This window comes from Typopeltis vanoorti, chromosome 10, assembly GCF_054136105.1.
Source record: "Typopeltis vanoorti isolate ZY-2024b chromosome 10, IOZ_Tvanoo_1.0, whole genome shotgun sequence".
Lineage (NCBI taxonomy): Eukaryota > Metazoa > Arthropoda > Arachnida > Uropygi > Thelyphonidae > Typopeltis > Typopeltis vanoorti.
The window spans coordinates 115,753,853-115,769,723 of NC_143558.1; the positions used below are offsets into that span (position 1 = coordinate 115,753,853).

General features: G+C 34.0%; 1 protein-coding gene across 1 annotated transcript in view; it reads left to right on the top strand.

Moving 5' to 3' along the window:
• LOC150102723 (transcription initiation factor IIA subunit 1-like) overlaps positions 1-15,871 on the top strand; it is a 204,589-nt gene that overhangs the window by 133,773 nt on the left and 54,945 nt on the right. Inside the window, exon 7 of the mRNA XM_090399213.1 lies at positions 10,868-10,971. Within this exon, the coding sequence (XP_090255339.1) occupies positions 10,868-10,971 (104 nt within the window). The remainder of the gene's footprint in view (positions 1-10,867; positions 10,972-15,871) is intronic.

A 15,871-nucleotide genomic window follows, 5' to 3' on the forward strand; every position in this document is an offset into this window, starting at 1 on the left:
CTGCAGACAAGGCTTCAGATTGCCGAAATGAAGAGTTCCAATGCCAGAGAAAAGTTTCCAGGCCAGGTTAATATCAGACATTCATCACTGTGTTGCGTTTTCATTACAATTTGAATCAAATGACTTCACTGATATTGCTCAGTTAATGGTATTTCAAGATTATTCAAGTAAAGAACTTTTGAAAATTATACCATTATTGGGAAGGACCAGGGGAGAAGACATTTTTTTCGGCATTTGATGAATTTGTGAAACAACACAAACTTCAGCTTTTTAAACTTGTGTCTATTACTACTGATGGTGCTCCTGCAATGATACGTAATAAATCAGGCTTCATTTCATTATGTAAAAATGATGACAACTATCCAGATTTTTTTAAGTACCACTGTATTATTCACCAACAAGTACTGTGTAGTAAAAGATGTTTTGGATATTACATTTAAAATTGTAAATTCTGTTTGAGGAAAAGCCCTGCAACGGCGGTTATTTAAATTATAGGCAGATGATGATAGGGAACTTCTGTTGTACAATAATGTTCGCTGGCTCAGCAGAAGTCAATTTTTAGAAAGATTTCTTGTATTAATTAACGATATAAAAAATTTTCTTGATGAAAAAGGAGATATTTATCCACAATTAAATGATAAAAGATGGTTGTTACCCTTATCATTTTTATAGATTTCTGTACGAAATTAAGCAATCTAAATTTAGAGTTACAAGGTAGAGATAAAAATTTAATTGACATGTTAAGTTCAATAAAAACTATCCAACAATGCTTACTTTTATTAAACAAAAATATAAATTTAGACATCTCCCATATTTATTAAATTTTTTGAACAAAATCAAAAAATGCTTCGATATGATTTAAAAGAATTTATTCATGAAATAGAATTTGTTGAGGAAGAAATAAATTCAAGATTTAGAGATTTTAATAAACTGAAATGATTGTATCTTTTATCAATAATCCATTTCAAGAAAACTTGAACATCACAGAAATTTCAAATAAAATTAGTTGGCTGTTTAGATATAAACCAAGCTGAAGTAGAACTTGAGATAATAAACATTCAGAATAGTTTACATTTATTTAAAATCAATAAACGGTGAAGTCATTTCATTTGGAAATATGTACATGAAAAATTCCCAATATTAACTGATATTGCGTGAAAAATTCTGTCGTGTTTTGGATCAACGTACTTGTCAGAATCCATTTTTCAAATATGACCGTCATAAAAAATCAATTAAGAAACCAGATTACAAACGATCATTTGGATGATTGTCTGCGATTGGCCACTTTTTTATATCAACTTGACTATGAAAATATTGAGAGGTCCAAACAATGCCAAATTTCACATTAACTTTTTTTTTTTTTTTTTTTTTTTTTTTTTTTTTTTTTTAATCAACCAGCATTTCCTGTAACTTGTGAGTTTGTAATCAATCTGTTGTTTTTTCTAACTTTGGTTTTCCAAAATAGAGAAATATTTTATTCCAATTTTTTTTTTTTTTTTTTTTTTTTTTTTTTTTTTTTTTGTATTAAAATAATTATCCTGGAAAGGCTTAGACATTGGTTATTTTTTTTAATCAACCAGCATTTCCTGTAACTTGTGAGTTTGTAATCAATCTGTTGTTTTTTCTAACTTTGGTTTTCCAAAATAGAGAAATATTTTATTCCAATTTTTTTTTTTTTTTTTTTTTTTGTATTAAAATAATTATCGTGGAAAGGCTTAGACATTGGTTATGCATTTTTTACTAAATAATTTAAGGAAATTACAACGTCAACTAGGATATACATTGAAATAATTTTAATATACTTCAGTATTTTGGCAACGTCACATTGCCATTTTCGAGAAACTTAAGAACAAGACACGTGCACGCAGGCACAGCAAACAGTAAGTGAGGAAGAAGCAGGAAGCTATTATTTCTCCTAAAGTCCTGATGGTTCCCCCTAGCGGGCAATGTTAGTATTCTTGGGCGATTGGGCTGAAGGTCTTCTGATGTAGGTTTCCCAAATTTTTGGGCAGTCTCATGTAACCAAATTTGTTGAGGTTTGGATTGTTTCTTAGGGCTGAGGCTGATTCCATGAAAAGTCTTTCTTGTTTGAATTTACTATGGTGTATTATCGTGGCTTTCTTCCACAGTATTCTATGGCAGGTATCCAGCGCATGGTCTGCAAGACCAGAGTGGCTGTATTGGTGAAACCGGATGTAGTCCTTGTGTTCTGAGATTCTGATATTGGCTATCCTGCCTGTTTGGCCAAAGTAGGACAGCTTACAGCTGCAAGGGACCTGGTATACACCACCAGGTAGGTCTGGGGGGGGGGGGGGTCTTTAGTGGAGCGGATAAGGGATGCCATGTCTTATCCGCTCCACTTTTTATATGGTCTGTAACAAGAAGTAATGTTTTTTTAGGATTTTTGTAATTTTTCCGAGGTGCCTCGGATATAGGGTTTGGTGATGGATTTAAAGTAATTCTTTTTGTGAGAGGAGGGGGGGGGGGGTTGTGGTTTATTGGTTTCAATATTTTTTGGATTTTTTTGGGGGGGGGTAGCCATTGGCTGAGAATGTGGTTTAGTTCTGTGGTTAGGGCATTGTCATTTGAACAGATAAGTTTAGCGATGTTGTGTAGTGTCTTAATGATTCCGTATTGTTGCGAGGAGGGGTGGTGGGATTGTTGGTGAATGTATCTGCCTGTATGGGTGGGTTTTCTATAGACTGAGAAAACCAAGGTTCCATCAGGCTAGTGGGTGACTAGTGCGTCTAAGAAAGGAAGGCAGTTGTTTTTTCTTCTTCCAGGGTGAATTTGATTCTGGGGTGTTGGTTGTTTAAGTGTGTTAGGAAGGAGAGGAGTGCATCGGAGCCATGTGGCCAAATAGCGAACACATCATCAACATAGCGAAGCCAAATGGTTGGTTTTTGTGGGGCAGAGTTTAAAGCTTTCTCTTCAAAAGTCTCCATATAAAAGTTGCCCAAAGGTGGGGGAAAGTGGAGAACCTATGGCTGTCCCCTCTATTTGTTTGTAGAATTTTCCTTGCCAAACAAAATAGCCTGAGTTCATTGTGAACTGAAATAGGGCTGTGATATCGGGAGGAAATTTAGCTTGGATTAGCTCTAAGGATTCTTTGAGTGGGACATTTGTGAATAAGGAGGAGACATCAAAACTGACCATTATGTCAGTGTGTTTGAGTGTAAGGTTTTCTGTGCTGGCTTTGAAGTGGGCTGAGTTTTTTTATGTGTGAAGGTGTGTTGTCAGTATAGTGTGAGAGAGCTTTGGCCAAACATTTAGCTAGTTTGTATGTGGGGGAATCAATGCCATCCACTCTGGGACGTAATGGCACATTTTCCTTATGTATTTTTGGGAAATATTTTCACAATAGAACTGAACTTTATTTCAACTTTAATAGTTTTACACCCCCTTCCCTCTTGCTGCAACGTTACCACACACCTGAAAACTGTTATGAAACATAGGTGCAGTTTTTACTTAATTCGTTATTTTTCCATAGTAATTGTTCCACATAACGTTTAATTTTTCGACACAGAAACTAGGTTTTGATTATTATAAATTAGCAAATTATAAATCGAAAAATATACATATTATTTCCTGATTATTATAAATCAGGAAGTTATGTGATATTGGGTAATAGGGAAATTAATATTAAAAACACTGTAATCTTACTAATGCAATATCAGAATATGTTATGTTTCAAAAGTCTGCTATCGATCAGAAAGATGGAAAAACAAAACAAAGAATTTCTGCCTGTAAAATATTCAGTTATTGCACAAGGCACTTTAGTGTGCTGCCTGCTGGGCATGTTCTTTTGATCTGGTTCCCATTGAGGGGAGGGGGAAAGTAATCCGTTAGCTTACAGCTTATTACTGGGCAGAAAGGAATATTAGAAGATATATATATATATATATATTAGGGTTACCAAGTAATTTTATAAACTTGGTAATTTTACTCCTAATCCCAAGTAAGCAAACAGTCATAATAAAGCCTAAAGGTGGTGTTGCACCATCTTTAGACTTGAACTACATTCAGATGCAAACTTAACTGTTTGCTTAGTTGGGATTAGGAGTAAAATAACCAAGTTTATAAAATTACTTGTAACCCTAATATACATTATTCCCAAGGTAAAAAAACTTATATATATATATATATATATATATATATATATATATTGTTGTAATTAGGATTGACTCGGGATGTATACATTTATAAAATTAAAATTTAACTGACTAGAACCCAAGAAAGTATAACAAAAACCTTCAATAAATCACAACTAGTTTAATCAGTGTTCCGACTTTTTCAGGTGAGTAAGAAATAACAAAAGACTTATAAAAATAACAAGGTGGACTAAAAAACATGGTAAAAGTCCATGTTTTTTACCTTGTTATTTTTATAAGTCTTATGTTATTTCTTACTCACCTGAAGAAGTCGGAACACTGATGAAACTAGTTGTGATTTATTGAAGGTTTTTGTTATACTTTCTCGGGTTCTAGTCAGTTAAATTTTAATTTTATATATAGATGTTTTATTTCTTAATTTTTGAAACATTCTGTATACCACAACCTCATCTAATGGACCAAAGGATGTTGTGGCTTGTTTCTAATCCATGCTGAGCTAATCCAGATTTCTCGGGTTTGTGTTGAATTGATGCTCTTGAATTCTTTTTTGTATAGAATGTCCAGTTTGTCCAAAGTAGGAAAGATTACAATTACAAGGAACTTGATACACACCAGGTAAAGACAAGGTTGAACGTTTATCTTTAGATGAAGGAAAATGGGTGTATAAGTGGCTGTTAAATCATATTTCTTCAGAATTCTTGAAATTGGTTCTAAAATCCCAGAAATGTATGAATTGGAACTCGACGTATTGAATCTTTGCTGTTCTGTGTTGGATTGTAAGAATCAAAAAAATGTGTACTCTTTTCGGAGAAATTCTAGTCTCTCAAAGAGACTTTAGAATTACTTCCTGACATCTTCCCACAAGATATTATAAAGTTATTTGATTTTAATGCACTCTGGATATTTCTTATGTCAAAACAAATTTTACAACCAAGTGGAAGGAACAGCCATGGGAAGTCCACTCTCTCCTGCTCTTGCCAACTTTTATTTAGAACATTAGAAGAAGTCCTGTTCTCATCTATATTCCCTCAACCATCCTTTTGGGTTAGATATATAGACATCTTTGCTGTATGGCCTCACAACATAGACTCCTTACCTTCCTTTTTAAGCAGTATCAATTCCTTACTTTCTCATATAAAGTTTACCATGGAGATTGAAAAAGACAACAAGTTATCATTTTTAGACGTCCTTCTCATCCGTTCAGTTTCAGGTATTCTTACAACAGTTTACAGAAAACCAACTTTCACAGGTCGTTATATTCTCAAAGAATATGCTCATTATCCTTGTCAAAAAAAAAGGAATCATAAAATGTTTAATCCGATGAGCCAAAACTAACTGTTCAACTTCTCATTTATTACAGAAAGAACTTTCGACTATCAAATATCACATGAAACTAAATGGCTTCTCCGAAAAGAGTACACAACATCTTTTCGATTCTTACAATCCAACACAGAACAGCAAAGATTCAATACATAGAGTTCCAATTTCAAGAATTCTGAAGAAATATGATTTAACAGCCACTTATATACCTATTAACAAATTATCCACCCATTTTCCTTCATCTAAAGATAAACGCTTAACTTTGTCTCTACCTGGTGTGTATCAAGTTCCTTGTAATTGTAATCTTTCCTACTTTGAACAAACTGGACGTTCTATAGAAAAAAGAATTCAAGAGCATCAATTCAACACCGCAAACCAGAGAAATCTGGATTAGCTCAGCATGGATTTGAAACAAGCCACAACATCCTTTGGTCCAAGACTCTCCTCCTACACAGATGTTGCTACAAATTTGAACATTTATTTATGAACGTCAATGTGGAGGCCTTACTTCGACGTGCTAATTTGAATCATAATGACTGTATATCTATATCAAAAATTTGGGAAAGTTTAATCAGGATAAAACATTATTTTATTATTTTTTTGTAAATTTCCTATATTAGTCTAATGTTGTTATTATTATATGAATTTCTGAATTAATATCTTTAATTATGACTTTAAAAATGTTTACTCTTCTAATACTTAGTGATATGACATCACGCAGCTCATTCTATGTGTGAATGATCAATTGTTCGTATTCCACCTTGTTTTTTAAAACTATTCCTATGTAGTCACTGAAGATGGTCTGTAATATTCAGACCAAAATGTTTGGCAAATTAAACATTATTCTTGTGTAGACGTGTATATATTTCTAATGGTAAGAAAATAATCATTTGCATTTTCATTTCAAAACACAAAGAATGAATGTTGTAAATTCACTCAATGAAAAAGAAAACACTACATATTTTTCTTCTGTTATTATCTGGTTTTTTCTTGTAGCAGAAAGAAGAAATTATTGCACATATTTCTTTGTCAATACAAGAGTGCAAAAATCTGTAAATTTATTACATTATAGCTGATAGAGAATTCATGCCATAAAAAATATTTATGTAAGAGTTCGTTAATCAGCAGATATAATGACATTTTCTTCTAATTTAGATACGTGACATTATTGAAGTAGTTAAAACTTTTGCTACTATTTTACACTAAACTACACGAGCATGTTCCAGAAGTGATTTACGTTTGTAACAATTGCCTGCAGATTGAATAGGTCTATATATTTACGTAGACCTATGGTAAATGATTATGTAACACATGCGCCTTTTCTCTTAAAAAATTCAAATCCTTTTTTCAAGATAATTGTATCAAATAATTTAGAATTTTTTGATAATAAAAGTGAAAATGATCACTATAAATAAAGAAATCATTTTTGGCATAATTACTGCATCAGCCTGTAAAAGAAATATCAGTTTTTCTGTGATAGGATGTCTGAACAACTGAAAAAGAAACAAGACATTCTTGCATGAGGCAATTTAGTGTGACTTCTGGGAAACTTTCTCTCTTATGTTTCTAAAAGCAGTAAGAGTAAGCTAAGACTTTAGCTTTTCTTCCAGCTGAGAGGATTATTGTCGAGCATTTCTAAGACGTATTTCAGAAATAGCAACCAGTAGAAGTAGTAATATTTAGAATTAAAAAAAGAAAAAAAGAACCAAAAATAACATGACTGAACTTTCTTTTGTATGGTATGCACGAACAGTTTTACATATTGAAAGTATAGCATAGTATTTCTAAATCTTGGAATAATTTCAACAGACAGCTGATTTCAGATGCAAAGAAATAGTACAGAATTAGAAGCTTCGAATATACAACAATATTATTGCTTTATTTCTTTTGTCAAAACGGTAAACCGAATTAAGAGATTCAGAATACTATCTGAAAGCTTTCAAACCAGTAGAAATTTAAAGTAGTTATGTAACTGAGTTCCAGGAAGGGTGGGGGGGTGGGGAGTTGCAGTACAAAATTTTTATCCTACTCAAAACTAAATGTTGATCATTTCATATTCCCTGTATAGCTGTCAGTAATGAAATGGTCAACAGGACTGGCTATTCTTATTTTTTATGTGAATTTTTGCATATCTTAACAGCAAGTGTTTACAGTTATTAATTCTGCCCAGTTTTCCTGAAACATTTCTTTCTATATGTCTGATTCCTACTCTGCTGTTTAGATCTCTAACAAGAACCAACTTTTCATTTTGCCTGTGTCAACTGTTCTCTCCTGCCCCTCTTTCTAACTACTCAAAATCTGACTTCTTTTTTAATCATGGAACAATGGGTACAAATAAGTGTAATTGTGCACTTTCCCTTGTTGAAATTTGCCCACAGTTGAGATTACCTTCAATTCAAGATGTTTGCCATTGTGTTTAATGTTAAATATTTTACTTCTACCTTTCTCTAATCAACATTACCCAAATTTAGTGTATCTCACCTGTTTTCAGTTTTGGTAACATCCATCATTTTATGATATCATTGTTCCCTAGTTCTTATCTAAGTTTCACTTCTTTTCTGGTAATACTTTCCCTTGTTGATGGTGACCATCTTCAGTTCTGCTGAGTTTATTGTTCATCCTGCTTTCCTGATAAAAACAGCAAGGTTTCTTTAACCTGGCAGTTTCCCTGCCAGCATGATATTTTATTATGTTGTGTAATCATTTTTGAGTGTATGGTTAATCAGTGCTGAATACAGTTTAGTTCCAGATCGCCAGCTCATTCTTGTTTATTAGTTACCCATACTATCCATGTAGATACCTAATAAAGGAGTGAGGATTGGATGTTGTTTGGAAGTCCAGATCCCTTCTCCTGCTTTCGTTACTGGTTATGTGGTTTTCTTCCAGTTACTGAGCCTTGACCCTTAATGATGACTATACCTATGATTTTCATGCCAAATTTGTTACTTGAGTTATTCAGTTAAGGTGAACTGAAAATTTGTACTGGATTTATGTAGGAGTATCACATGATCTTCATGTTGGTGATATTGAACATGAGTTCAATATCTCCTATTTTGATATCAGGTTTAATATGAATAACATGGGTGATGAACAAGAATGGAGATTTCCCCTACCATTGTCTTATACCTGGTTTTTAACATTAAATTATCTAATGTATCTCCTTTAATTCAAGCTTATGACCCAGAACTTAATTATAAACCATATTTTGTTTGTATAATGTCCTGTTTATTCCATATAACTGCTTGTAACATTTTGGCACCTTGTCATATGCCTTTTTTCAGGTCTGCACAACTTATTTGTAGATCCTTGTTACATTGCTGTGATTTCTTGACTGTTTGTCATAAAGTTAATCAGTCCTGATCTATTTGACTTTTCCTTAAGTTTTCTTTCCAGAATTTTTATTTTTTTTTAAATGAAGGTATGCTTTCATTAATCTGACCTGGAACACACAACAGGGCAATTCTTCTACAATTCTCACATTCAGTCTTACTTTTTTTTTTTTTTTTAATCCCTCCATGATTGTATGAGATTTCTTCTTCAATAATTGACTTTTCTCTGTTTTTTTTTTTTTTTTTTTTTTGAAACCAGAAATGCTCAAACTTTTGAGCATTTTTGGCTATGTTACAAAACATAGTCATAATAGATTTCAGAAATGGAAGGTAAAAACTGTTAATAATTTGGCCAGAACAAATACTTGAAAAGGTGAAATAAAAGGTATGGAATGTGAAAGGATATGAAAGAGTTATTTGAAGAATGAGAAAGCCAAACAAATATCAAAAATTGACAAGTCTCTAGGCAAGGTTTGAATTGAGAAGCACTTGATTGAAATGATATATAAGTTGTGTTGTGTAGGAGGTGTGGTGTCAAATGTTTAGATTTTGGGAATGAATTTTTCAGAAAGACTTGTACGCATTTAATGGATTGCAACGAAGTAGATTCTGAGGTTGGGTATGTGGTATTCATTAAGATTCAAGGGCACCTGTGAGCCTTGAATATTGCAATGCATGAATAGTAATATATAAGTATCAGAAACAGATGAGGAGTTGTGGCATTAGTTAGCTTTTTTTTGAAACTGGCCAAAAATTATAAGAATTAAGTGAAACTTGGCTAACAGAAGATCTTGTGACCTGGTTTAGAATGTAAGAGACATATTTACAGGAAGGATAGTGAGAAGAGGACTGAGATAGAATGATAACAGAAGAATTACAACAAGCAGAATTAAAGTTCAGCAAGAAGATAGAGGTGAGGAAGGCAATGCATTTGAAGCTGTTTGGTGCAAAATAAGACAGTAGGGGAAAACATATAGTTCGTAAGTTGCTGTTATAAGCCAATAGTTGCAAAAGGAGATATGGGGTGAAAATTAGCTAAATAAGTGCAGGACAAGTAATCATTATGAGGGACTATATAAAACTATTCTTGAAGTCCCATCAAGTTTGCTATAGTAAGAGTCACTGAGTGACTGAATTTCCTACTCTGCTTCATAGATCTCCAGAAAGAGCTATGTGGACATATACTGGAAGGAGAAAAGGGCACAGAATGGGGGGGGGGGGTTATGCAGCCACTGAAATATAATTACCTGAAATGGTATTTGATGGCTTCAGAGAATTTTTTCATAAAGGAGGTCACTAACTATGTGAAATTGTAAGTTAAGAAGGGGACATATCTAACACTACAAAAGCTAGTGCAAGTAGGCTGCTTGGAGCATTACCATGACTTAAGAAACTGTAAGAGAAGAATATAGTAATGCATGGGGAATGATCAAAGGGTATTTAAGCAAAGCAGTATCACATTACACATCTAGGAATAAGACAAAAGTTAAATGGAGAAGCATTGTTAAGCTGTAGCTTCAAAAAAAAAAAAAAAAGAGAGAAAATGTGAAAGGTATATCTGGCACATTCCCACTCACAACATCTGTCTCCATGAATATAATGCTTTTCTAAAGAAGATTTACTATATAAAACTATTCTTGAAGTCCTATGAAGTTTGCTATAGTAAGAGTCACAATTTCCTACTCTGCTTCATATATCTCTAGAAAGAACTTTGTCAGCTGCCCTTTCTAATGATTCAAAATTCATATTTTTCCTTACTAGAACTTACCATTTTAGTAACTTCAATATTATTAGTCACTTTGACTTATATTCCAAAAATCAGACAGCTCTGCAACTAATCACTCTCAGCTAGTAACTGGCAACTAATAAGTCATCACAAGTGTGATTATTTGCATAAATTTCTGATTTGGCATTACAAGATGAATGCTGCTTCTAAGTTTCTGATTACTGGTTGTGAAAACATGTTTATATTTTCAGGTTTATATGGATTCAATTATACAAATTAAAATGATTCAATTTAGTATTTAATTAAACATTAAATCTTCAATTGAATCTTCTCTCCTTGCTGCTTAACAAATCATTTTTCCCATTTGTTTATTATTGTAGGCCAAGATAAGCAGACTACTGAAGTTCAATTTCAGTCACTGAATACAGAACAGTTAGCTGAGCAGTCTCGCTATACATCTGGCACTCAGCAGCCTGTATCCCAAGTAATTATTAACAATTTATTTTTTTTCTTTTACTTCTGTTATGCCTTCTTTATTTTCACAATATGCTATAAGAAGTTTTGGTTTATAATTTTATGTTCCTTCATATGTTTGAAATATACGGACTTCACACTTAATAATGCTATAGTGTGGTAGCTTATTACTGAATACACAAGTAACTGCTTATTTATATGAGCTGATTTGTAGTGGCAGCATAAATGCTGACAGTCTGCAGTGCATATAGAAGGTACCTCACAGCATTTGTTCAGAATGACCTCCATTGCCAGCAGCTGTGCAAATGATCATTTGAAAGTCTTGTTCTGCACTTTGTTTTAACTGTTTTCATGTTTGAAAATGCTGATTCACAAATATATGTGCTACCTGATATATCATAGACATCTATTATTTACCAAACTATCACATTTGCATACAGAATAATACTCACTTTGGATTGGACTCTTAAAATATTGATCTGGGATTACCACAATCTATAATCACTTTATAATCACCAGATATACTTCATAATTAACTGATAAAAGTAACAAAAATGACCAAAAAAAAATCCCAACAAGTCATCCACACCTAGACACTAGGGAAAAACTTAAAAACTTTGTTGGTGAATTTAAAGTTTTGGTGAATTTTTACCATTGGCATGTCTCAATGGGTGCTGACTGAAAGCGACAGGAATAGGGTACTACTAATTCAGATGAATTCTTTTTTATTCTCGGCTTCATTCAACATGTCTCAAGATTAGTTTCTCACAGTTCTTTACCTCCTCCGAACTCCATAACACTCGGATGAAAACTACTAAAATACCACAATTTGATTCCTTTAAATTATGTTACTGACCAACAGTATGTCCATAACTGGGAGGAATTTGAGAGAAATTTAATACAAATACTTTTAGTGATCATTTATTTTGATAGGGTTACTAAAAGTTGATGATGTCAAACGTATATAAAAATTTGAAAGAGGCAGACTTTGTGCTAGACCAAGGGCCACATCGAATTGCTGGAGGGGGAAGGCTGCATGCATGGTTGTATTTTAAAACTTATATTCTGTTTCATTTATTCCCTTTCTCCATATGCAAACAGTCCACATTCAACTATATGCATATGCATTTAATTGTATCACAACTCAAAACTCTGAATTTTTGGTGCTTATTTAAATTATTGGCAAAATAAGCTTGAATTTATTAGGAGGAAAGTAAATGAAGACTTACTGTTAAGTAACAGTTTGAATTTTTTTTATTAATATAAATTTATTTATTTGCCAAGTATATTTGTTATTTGAGTGCAATTTTACCCATTCCATATATAGATACATAATGGCTTTTCCATAAAAGTCAGGAACATCATGTAAAAAGTGATGCTGAGTCTGGTTATCATATATAAATGAATGGCATTATCAGCTGTGGGTGTTTTGGGGTGGTTTCCATTTCTGTCTAAAGTGAGAATAAAACATTTTCATCATCAAATTCCTGACTTGTACCCCTAAGGGGTGTACAAGACATATTACTGCATGAAAAACTTGCATCGTTACTAACTTCCTATCTACAATTTTGCTTCAAATCAGAGTTACCTGTCAAGACTCCAACATTATCAGATCAGGCACTTTTTACTGTATCAATCCACCTACATCTTGGTTTCCCTCTGGGTCTTTGTTCCTGTCAACCTGGCAGAGAACAATATTTGTTTTGCTATTCTTTCCTCTCTCATTCTTGGTAAGTACCATACCACCTGAGATTAGCTCTGCTAACACATTCCTGAATGCTAACAATATCAAGTTCTTGTAACAATATCCTCGCCTTTAAATATGATATGATTGCCACTGATGCCATCTGTTCATGCCCTTAATCTTTCTCAGGACTTGTATATGTGGTCTCTAGCCTTTGGTCAAGTTTTTTATTTCTAACCTAGCTCTCAGATCCATAATTTAAAATTGGTTTGAACACTATACAATTAATTTAATGTTTTGACTAATTTCTCTTATTTCATATAAATTTATTCAGTTGACTTCCTACCATACCAGCTTTGTTGATTCTGTTGTCTATTTCCATATTTAATTTATCATCTTCACTAAAAATTGTGCCTAGGCAGCTGAAATGTTTTACCTGTTTTATAGGTTCTCCATTCACAACACAGTTGATATTTTCATTGCTTTTGTCTTATTTCTGACCTCTACCAAATCTATTATAACAGTTATTTCATGATAGCAGAATTCTTGGATCTTGCTGTATACAGATGACATGGCAATACTTCACTAATCACCTTCTTTTGATTCCTTGGAGGTTACTCTGAACAAAGATTTGGTGATCCTTGAGAAATATTTTGAGCAGTGGCACCAAATCCTACCAAAACAGTGTCTACACCTGTCCATGTTAACAACAATGAGGCAGGCCGTCAACTCAACCTAATTTTCTGTGGCAACCCGGTCAAGCATGATCCTCATCCACAATACCTGCAAGCGAACCTGGATAGAAGTCTGTCCCACAAAAATCATATTCGTAAAGGGAAAAAAAACAAAATAAAAACAAGAAACAACTTCATCTCAAGACTGAGTGTAACTAACTGGGGTTGCAGAGCCGAAGTTCTTAAGATCTCAAGCCCTGGCCCTTGTTCACTCTACTGCAGAGTACTGCACACCAATCTGGGAAAGAGGTGCTCACACAAACGTTGACTACCAACTGAATATAACATGCATATGATTAGCAGGGCTCGAAATCCACTGCCATGGCTACCAGTGCTTTCTAACATTGCCCCACTAAATATATGAAAAAGGCAGGCTTCACTAACAAACCGGAGAAAATCACAGATACTCTCTACTGCCTCTCCACTCAATCCTTATAAATCTCCCCTAGAACCTGCTGAAGTCAAGGTATCCATTTTGGGACCTAGCCAGAGCCTTTTCTGGTCCAACACTTTCCACTCGTGACATGTGGAACCAACAATTGGCCATGAACTTGCCAACAAAGGTCTCTCTTGTGAAAGACCTCTGCAGTTGCCAGCCTGGCTTCATCCCTCCTAGAAGGCTATGGACAACTATCAACAGAATCAGGGCAGATGCATCTACCTCCTACATAAATGGAATATGGCAAATAACCCTCACTTGACTTTATCCATATTCTACAGACTATCAAACATATCATCAGTGACTGCCCCTTTGCCATTTCCTAGGCAACCTGCAGGAGATTCATGACTTGTTAGAGGAGGCTCTAGAGTGGCTTTCAACATTGGACATTGAACTATAGCTGAACTCTGCCATACATACCAACGAATTGAGGTAGCAAGCCATCAAAAGCTAGACAGAGGAAGCCAGATGGTTATGTTATTCTGTAGTTCAGACTGTGGGACCAACAGTCACAAAGGCATCTTGAAGAAAGATAGTGAAGGAAGGCCATAGGCTACAACTGCAGTGGGTGACTGATATCTCAAGTTATCTGGCTCACTGAAACAGAGTGCTACCCTGAATCAGTTAGAGCCGAATTTGTCTAGGCTACAGGAACATTGGTATCTGCTTCCACTGTGGGCAGAAGGATATGCAAAGGTAATCTGCTAGGCAATCACATGCTGACATGGAGCATGAAGACAGATTTTTTTGGTTATAACAGCAAAATGTAAGCGATGTACCATGTTAAGTCAACTTCATTCAAGCACAGATACATCGATGTCTTGCCAAATTGTGGCAAGTCTTTGACAATAGGCCTACACACTTGAAGCATTCCTCTGCATTCCTTTATCTAATAGCTCATTGTAGAGCACATTTTCATTGGTGTCATATTCATAAAAATTGGACAAGACAGTAGTGGGCGTGGGCTAGTGTATACTCTTTAGAGATGAGCCATTTCAGTCTTTACTCCAATTCTAGACAGCTCTTGACCTGGCATGAAAGTCGTACTGCTTATCGTGAAAATGTTCTTGAAAGGGATAGATACGGTGGTGCTGGAGTTGTAATGTGGGAAGCATTGTTCTTAATGGATGCACTGAGAGCTACAAGTGCTGGAAAAAGGGACTATGACTGAACAAATTGCAACGAAGTTCTTCAACATCATGTTTGATTGTTTCATGGTGCTATAGGTGAATGTCGCACCACAATGTACATGAGCAGTGGAGATTCTTGAGGCAAACTGGAGTGCACCAGTTTGCCTCAAGAATTCTTGACTCACTTGGTACTAAACATGGTACAATGTTGGGAGAGCACCACAGTTCAGGGTGGACATATTACATACTGAAATGTCTTTCTGCATAGTTTTCTGTAAGCACTGTACATACATTAATTCCTTAACTCTATGTCCTTATGAAATTTTTAACTTTTGCCAAAAACATGTTGCAATTTAATTTAATTTGTATGAAATTTTTAATACATTTGTGTAATATAATTTATTAGTATGCTGGCCATAAATGTAGTCATGAAAATGTTTTCATATACAAATAAAAATGTAGTTTGTCTTTAGCTTTTGGTCACCAGTGTATATAGTGTTAGGGCTGCTAAACTTTCCTCCATGAATGCCTATTACAATCATTGATAGTTTGAACTGCTATCCTGTTAGTGATTGGCTATCTCCCAACCTTCTGAAGTTAATTAGGGCTAAAATTGATCTCACTTATTCTCTTTGGGAATAAGAGACTTTATCCACTATTTCATATTTAGATTTTGAAAATACCTCTTTTGAAATTGATTTATGCTTCTAAATAAGAAATAAGTTTTATTATAAAATAAATGATGGATAAGCAATGGAAATTTTGTCCATCTCTATTTTATGCTCAGAACAAACAAAGTACACACTGAATGAAATAATTTTCCTAGGCACCTTTAGAATAAGCCTGCCACTTCATCTTACATAATTGTGGTACAGTTCTTTGATAAGTATTCATTTGACATGTTCGGATTTAGTCTCTTATTG